The sequence below is a fragment of the Zingiber officinale genome, chromosome 1B, assembly GCF_018446385.1.
Source record: "Zingiber officinale cultivar Zhangliang chromosome 1B, Zo_v1.1, whole genome shotgun sequence".
Taxonomy (NCBI): Eukaryota; Viridiplantae; Streptophyta; class Magnoliopsida; order Zingiberales; family Zingiberaceae; genus Zingiber; species Zingiber officinale.
This window is the reverse complement of record NC_055986.1, coordinates 132066264-132074917: the sequence shown is the minus strand read 5'-3', so window position 1 is coordinate 132074917 and position 8654 is coordinate 132066264. Positions and strand designations below refer to the sequence as shown.

The window sequence follows — 8654 nt, the reverse complement described above, 5'->3', positions numbered from 1 at the left end:
GTTCAATCGTTTAAATGCATTATTTTTTTACAAAAAAATTATGTAGATGCAGGGCAGGATTTTAATTTAACTAAATGATAGTTATATTTAAAATTATTATTATTATTTATTTTTAATAATAATAATTTAAATTAGGTAAATAAAATTAAAAATGTATTTATTTAATGTCAAAATAAAAACTATAGATGAATAAGTGAATAGCGGGATCCTAAATAATAAGAGTTAATGTGCGTGACCTAGGGTTAATGTTAAAAAAAATAAATTTAAAAGAATCTAAATAATAATAATAATAATAATAATAATAATAATAATAATTAATAATTAATGTTAAAATAAATTTAAGAGAATGGGAAGGTTTTCGGACAAAGTGACAGATATTATAACATCCATCGGTACAAATGCCCTGATATTGTAATTAAATGCATTCAAATACAAAGCATAAGTAGTTGGCTAGTAGTCATCCATGATTTATCTCTTTCGTGTTGGCCTAAGGACAAATTGATAGGAGTGTTGGAGGCGAACAAATCGCCTTTTACCACGTGTTTATTCATCAAGCAGCAAAAGGAGGGATGCCCTGTTCATTCCAGAAGTAGTTCTCAGGGTCAACTCGAGCTTTGACTTTCGCAAGCTTCTCAAAGTTGCTCAGGAAGTATCTTCTCCCCCAAGCGCTTGCCTCCGTGTAGTTCGTCCTCCCTTCCTCTGTGCTGCTACCCAAGTCGATATCCTTGTAGTTGAGATACGCAGCTCTCGGATTGCTGGACACGTGAGGAGTCATTTCTTCGTAGAGCCTCCTCATCCATGTCAAGTGCCTCTCCGTCATCTCCGTCTGTGTCTCAAACCACCTCATGAAGTACTGAATGTTATACAAATTCCCCTTCCTGTGAGGGAAGGCAATGGCGTCGTCTTCTATCTCCCAAAGCCTTCCTCCCCACGGCTCAAATATCATCTCCAGAGGCTCTTCCTCCCCCTCCATCATAACCTTCCATATCCCCTCCCATGCCTTCTCGGAGATGGGCTCCCTCACGAAGTCCGACTTGCCCTTGAACGAGCTGTTGAACGCCGGCCGCCGGTTCAACAACGCGCGGGTATTATTCAATGCATGGCCACCGAAGTAGAGAGTCGACTCCACCCAACTCAGCTCGTTGCAGTCCTCGGCCCTCACGCCCAGCTCAGGGAAGCTCATATTGATGGCAGCAAGCGTCGCGCCAAGCGGCCCAAGGAACAGGCCTTGGAATGTGGCCTGGATCGTGCGGTTCACCGGCGCTTCTCCGATCGCAATCACCGAGGACCTGATCCATAGATCGTCGGCGAGCCACGGCGCGATGCTCTGCCATGAATGCAGCAACCTCGTCGCACCCTGCCCCAGCGTTCTGCTAACGGAGAACACCGTCAGTTTGGGCGGCACCGGAACGAGTCGCAACTTGTAGGCCACGACGATGCCGAAGTTCGCCGCGCCGCCTCCTCTTATCGCCCAAAACAAGTCTTCCCCCATGGTCTCCCTGGTCAACAGCTCGCCCTCGGCGTTGACCATCCTGACATCAACGACGTTGTCTGCGGCGAGGCCGTACTTCCTCAGCAGCGACCCAAAGCCGCCGCCGCTCATGTGCCCACCGACACCGACCGTGGAGCAGATGCCGGCAGGGAACCCATCAGTGGGGCTGGCGGCAGCCACGTTGTAGTACACCTCGCCGAGGGTGGCGCCAGCGCCGACCCAGGCGGTATGGTCTGCGGCGTCTACCTCGATGGAACGAAGGCCAGAGAGGTCGAGGACGGCAAACGGTTCATCAGTACTGGTGAAGGAGACGTAGGAGAGGCCCTCGTAGTCATGGCCGCCGCTGCGGACGCGGAGGCGGACGCCATGAATGCGGCCGCAGAGGACTGCGGCCTGCGCGTCGTGGGCGACGGAGGGGAGGATGAGGAAGGAGGGAGTCTCTGCGCCGGAGGAGAGGAAGCGGAGGTTTTGGATGGAGGAGCGGTAGAGGGTGGCGAAATTAGAGGTGTCGTTGGGAGTGTAGATCATCGAAGGAGAAGAGGAAGATCCTCCGGTTGCTTCAAGAAAGCAATTGAGGAAGTTGGCTTGTGTATCAATATCATTTGCTGCGTGAGAAGTGCAGAGGAGGAAGAAGAAGAAACACAAGAAAATAACGGCGGACGCCATTGCAAGGCTGCACGTTGCACTCTGTAACACGCTCTCGGGTCCATAATATCGAGATTAGGGCGTCTCCCATTGTTAAGCTTTGAATGAGTTTTTTTTTTTAGAATTTTAATCTGTCACATTAATATTATAAAATATTATTGAAATATTTCTATAATGGTTAAAATTTTAAGAACGTTAAATGAGCATTTTAATTTATAATTTATAATTTAATATAATTTATCATTTTATTTAATATTTAATTATTTTATAAATTTAATTATAGTCATTTTATATTTTTTTAACTTATCTCAAATATATTTATTTTTTTTAAAATATATAATTTTAATTATTACTAATTATTTATAAACTGAAATATTATAATTAATTCATCAAATAATTTATTTTTTAATTATTTAAAAAAGATCAATCATCATGTACATTAATTATTAGCTCCATCTTCAAAAGAAAAAACATGTTTGAAAACTCAAATATCTTAATTAAAAATCTCAAACCTCAACTGTGCGCACAGTCATAAAAGTTTTTTGAATGAGGTTTTTAAATTTTATAAATCTTTAACAAACTTTGCATTGGTGATGATCTTTTTAAAGATGTCATATTTATCATCGCCACACAAGTAGTTTTTATAAAACTCCTTACAGTTTCACAATTATTATTTTATCCCATATTTTATTAGAAAAAAATAATAACACTCATCTCAGATAATTAGCATTTTTGGCCCTACTTAAATATTTGAGATAAATTAAGGAAATATTTTATCCTAATATAATGACTTTTTACAAGAAAAAAGATTAGACACTTAATTAGTTATTTTATCCGTATTGAAAATTGATCTAGTTTATCCCATATTCTACCAGCATTGTCCAAATGTCTCTAAATGTGTTTATAATTCATATACACAGAATGCCTAACATTTTCTTACCATTCTGCTTTATAAATCATTATGGGTTGATTTGCAAATTGAAGAGTCGTGATTTATGAAAAAAAATAAGGTTGGAGTATGATCAGTTAAAAAATTAATATATATCAAACTAATGATAAATTTAGTTAGTCTTATTGATTAGTTTTGAGATGATCGATTAGTCATATATAAATTTTCCAACGGCCAGGATAATCGGAAAGTATTAGCTCAGCATCCGTTGGTTACACACTTCATTTGAAAAAAAAAATTCTATAAATATATTATAGTCGTGATGTCTAAATGACAATCTTATATGTCAAATCTTTAGGTAGAAATCTTACTTTATTCAGAGAAAATATATATTATATAATGATACAACATAATATGAATTATAGTAAACAATTAAATACTAATTAATAATGTCTATCATACCATAATTTAAAGATTATATTCCTAATTAATTACAGTAAGAATCGCGGAGATCAGATCACATGATTTCCATCTAACTCGTGCATTAAACGTTGGCCTGTAATTGCTTTACTATTAGTTTATTTGATGTATTGATTCGATTATTCATACTTTCTCATAATTTAAAAATAATTATATATATATAGATGGACTATTTTAATAGGTCTCTATTAAGATTTCTTGATTTATTTTAGTAGTCAATGAAAAATTTAATAAAGCCTAATTAATCATCATTAATGAATTCGAAGATTTGAATATTTTATGCCAATTAAAAAAAATAAAAAGATATCAATTAATGAGATGCTTCATATCGATTAAAATGCATCTAAATTTAAAGATCTGGCAAGCAAAGTTTATGTTTGAATGATCATGCGTTTTGATTCAGTAAAAATGTATGCCACATGATTGATATTTTATATTTTTTAAAATAACAACACATTAAGTGGGATGGAAACATATCGATTAAGGTTGTCACTTTTTGTCAACCTTTATTTTTCCTTGATAATATGAGATATGAATAGTGTTTACACCAAATTTCATGATTTTTAGAGGAATATACAATTATTTGTGCATTTCCAAATCTTGGATCTGAGAGATTTTCAGAAATGCAGAAATATCAGACTTCCCAATCGATCGGTCGATCGATTGGGAGGTTCACGTTTCACTCCAGAGAGCATTTGAATCGATCAATGGATCGATTCAGATTGTCTGAATCGATCAATGGATCGATTCAGATCGTTTGGATCGATAAATGGATCGATTACGACGCTTTTTCGTTTAACTACCGAACGTGTACTCGAATTCTTCCAGAAGGCATCTGAATCGATCAATGGATCGATTCAGATCATTTCAATCGATCAATGGATCGATTGGACAACGTTATTCGATTTTCACAGAAGGCATTTTAATCGATCCATGGATCGATTCATCTCGTTTGAATCGATCGTTGGATCGATTGAGACGCTTGTTCTCATTCTCAACAGAAGCGTTGTGAATCGATCGACTGATCGATTCACTTACTCTCAATCGATCGGTCGATCGATCGAGACCTTAAAACCCGTCTTAAACCCTTAGATTTGAATCGATCCACTTATTCTATCTCTTCATTTTCTCTCTCTCGACGCTATCTTGCCCTAGGCGACTTCCCAGGCGACTATTTCGTCTGCCTCGATCATTCACTCCGGCGTGCTTCTCCGGCGAAGGGGAGCTCTTCCACTTCTCTTCCAGTTCTCTCTCGACGCACTGGGCAGCTCTTTTCCTCGTCTCCGCGGCCTCACACAACATGCGGACTCCAAACCCTAACCCTAAGTAATTTCTTTGCTCTACTCTTTGTTGTTCTTTTTGCTCCTATTTTTGACCTAATCTATATGGTTCTTGTGTGTCTTTGTGCATTGCATTATCCCTCATGCATTGCATTATCTGCATTTCCCTTGAATTTTTGCATATCCTTCCCGTTCACTGTCAAACCGTGTGCATCTCTTGTATTTGTTTTCTATCCCACAGAAAGAAACAAAAGGTTCGTGAATCGGGCGAAGGATCGTCTGTACCTTCCTCACGTCCTCAACCTCCTACTGATCCGAGATTTCCAAATGCTGTAATGCAGCACGCCTTTAGCAAACACGCCTTCAAACTCATAACCCCTAGATCCATTGATTTGCAATACTATAGGACATCCTGTTTTGATACCTATAACCGTTTCAAGCACTATAAACTTGACTCTTTGTTGACCTGTGAGAGGGATATCAATGTAAGTCTTGTCTCCAAATTTTATAATAATTTACACACTTCAGATGGTGTAAATTATCACACTCGTGTTGTGAAACGGAGCTTGGACTTCTCCTATGAGATTCTTCGATCTTATCTTGAATGTCTACCCTCAAACAATGATTTTGTCTTTTATCCCAATCTTCCCGATGAGCAGCCTCCACCTTTTGAGCATATTAGCATTGCATCCATGCATCAATTCCTCTTTGGTCGTCCTCGTCCGGATGGGCCAAATGCTCAAATCACAAAATTTTCTTCGCTTGAGTTGTCGGCTGAAAATAATGCCTTGTTTAAAGTGATCATCAACTGCCTTTTCCCCATTGTCTCTCGTGCCTTAGCCGCTCTACGTCCTCCTCACATGTTCGCCCTCTATGCCATTCGTCATTCGCTTGACATCAACATCGCTCTGAACATCTTTCATTGCATCATTCATTTTACCCAGCCCATGCGCAGACGATACATATGCCTTTCATGCATCTTATCACAGATTGGTTGGAGTCCCAGAAGATAGATGTCTCTCGGTGACGGCTGGAGCACATGACCGTGGCTTATTCTCGGATTTCTTCCCGCTCTTTCAAGAAGACGGGCTTGATTGGTGGTCCAGCTGGAGTTCGATGGATCGATGGCCGTGCTTTTGGTGAGGGACCCCGGGCTCGCCACAGGGGGGATGCACAGGCCTTGGTCCCTGCGGCGGATGATGCTGAGGAGGATATTCCCAAGCCGGCTTCTCCGACATTCGAGGAGACTGTCGACACTCGACTGGAGGAGCTGTCCATGGAGGTAGCCGACCTGCGTTCCATGATGGAGACCATGGTCCATTGACAGACTTCGATGCAGGCGACCATGGATACATTAGTGGATTTAGTGAGCTCCTGGGTGACGGGTAATACGTCTCAGTCTGCCCCCTCCACTGCTCCCGTTCCCCAGGCTGAGGATGCTGCTGGTGCTGACACTGAGGCGGTTCCTGCTCCAGCTACTACTTCGTCTCCTCCTCCTGTTGCTGTTGCTGATCCTCCTCCTTCGGGTGATGATCTTATCGAGTTCTATGTCCCGCTATGACATGTTATTGTATGATATATGGATGGTTGTTGTTATGGAGTCCATGTATGAACTTCGTCTCTTTTTGAATGTATGATATACTTCTTATGATGTATTTCATATTGTTTATATATATATGTCTCTATTTCAATGTTGTTCTATTCTGTGGATATATGTGTTTTAGGGGGAGCACCCCTAGGATTTATCGTATTTGCCTCGTGCACTTATTGAGGGGGAGCTCTGTTTTTTTTTTTTATTTTTGACAAAGGGGGAGATATATGTTGAAGTTTACGCTTAAGATAATTAAAATCAAACTTACTGCTTAAATATGTTCATGTTTATTGCTTATGTTTAATTTAGATGATTTTCAGCGTTGTTGCAATCATTATCTATCATTGTATCATTATGATATTTTGGAAGTTAGCCTAAACTTAAATAGATTGCCAAACATCAAAAAGGGGAAGATTGTTGGTGCAATCATGCCCTGAAAGTTTCAATATGTTGACAATTATTTAAGTTTAGATTAATACGTTGGAACTAACATGCATTGTGAGCTTGCAGGAGGAGTTTCTTGCAGGTCGGAAGACCAGATGCAAGAGAAGTCCAAGAAGGTCGAGGACTGGATTCTTGGTAAAAAGGTTTCTTGCAGGTCAGAAGACCAGATGCAAGAGAAGTCCGAGAAGGTCGGGGACCGGATTCTTGGCAAAAGAAGCTCCTGCAGGTCACAAGATTATATGTGTGTTAGGCTCACTATCAGAGATCGATTGGTGAATCGATTCAGACATGGCTGTGAGGCAGAATGCCTTTGAATCGATCGATTGATCGATTGAAGGTAAGTCAATCGATCAGCAGATTGATCGGAAAGGATCTGCGCGAAGCACAGAACCCTTCTGAATCCATCAGCCGATCGATTCAAGGCATTGAATTGATCGGACGATCGATCCGTGAACTTTCTGTGCGATTCACAGAATCATCCTAAATCAATCAACCGATCGATTCAAGGTATTGAATCGATCGGTCGATCGATCCGTGAACATTTTGTGCGAAGCACAGAATCATCCTGAATCGATCAACCGATCGATTCAAGGTATTGAATCGATCGACTGATCGATCCACAAAGCTGCGATTTCATGAGCAAGCGGCTGAATCGATTCAAACTCTGCCCCAATCTATCCAAGTCAAATAAAAGAATCTGCACCGTTGATCTTGACGCGATGGACTCCAACGGATACTTGTGAATCGATTGGGACATAATCTCAATCGATTCACGGCGACGACAGCGTGAGAAACGGCTAGTTTTCTTGATGTTTAAAACACTGGAAGAAAGGGGAATAAGCACCAATCAACGAAAAATACTATTCTATTGCTCTGGTGTGAATAATCCTTGAAGTGCTTAGGATCTCTCAAGCATTGGAAGTAAAAGCTCTCAATCTCTCCAAGCTTTCAAATCTCACGCCACAAGGAAGAAGCTATTTCAAGTGTAAATCTCTTCTCTTCCTCATTGTAGTGAGTGTGAGCTATTTCCTTTTGGAGAGGAAGTATTGTAAGTGTTGTAAGGTTTCTCCACCTTCGGTGTGATTCCGAGAAGGAGGGTTTTTGGATAGTGGAAGTGTGGTGAGTGGCGTGGATCCTTGGACTAGTCACCTCCTTGAGGAGGTGGATACCAAGTAAATACCGGAGTTAGCATTGGCTTCAAGTTTCCGCTGTGCAAAATCAAAGATCAAGAAAACGAAGTGAGCCATTCACTCCCCCCCCTCTAGCTCAACCGATCCTAACACAAGTGATATTAACAAGTGACATCTGCAGTTACATTTATACGAATTGTAAAAAAAAAATCAAAATTAGGGGTGTTACAGTATTCGAACCACTGTTAGTATTGGACAGTTCCTCATAATCCTTCTATATTGTTTGGATTTACCCGATGACGGATGGATGATCTATAAAAAAAATTTATCCATTCAATATGAATACATATCTAGCGATAATCCGTATAATTAGTCACAAGCAATCACATTCCTCAAATTATATACAAGAAGTATCCTCTAAAATACTTCTAAATTTAAGTTACGCATTAAACATAACACAAATCTAATATATGCAGTAATCATGCGGAAATATGAGATGAGTTTTATCTAGAGCTGATATATCTCATATAAACTCCAAACCTTAAAACGGAAGGTCCATGAAGTTGTTATCCATTCCTAGACTCAACTCCCTTTCTAGTGACCCGTGATAGCTTTATGGCTCACCACAACTTCTAACCTCCACTCGACTCGAACCAAGTCGTAACCAACCATCTTATATATATATTTTAAATTTTATAAAAGT

At 40.0% G+C, this 8654-nt stretch overlaps 1 protein-coding gene across 1 annotated transcript; it reads right to left on the bottom strand.

Moving 5' to 3' along the window:
* Window positions 1–550: 550 nt before the first annotated feature.
* LOC122042284 (berberine bridge enzyme-like 18) lies at window positions 551–2158 on the bottom strand. The gene has a single exon (XM_042602318.1). It carries the CDS (start codon window positions 2156–2158, stop codon window positions 551–553), a length of 1608 nt encoding a protein of 535 aa, XP_042458252.1.
* Between the last annotated feature and the right edge of the window lie 6496 nt (window positions 2159–8654).

Coding starts and splice junctions, on each gene's coding strand:
- LOC122042284 (XM_042602318.1), bottom strand. CDS start 2,158: ATGGCGTCCGCCGTTATTTTCTTGTGTTTCTTCTTCTTCCTCCTCTGC.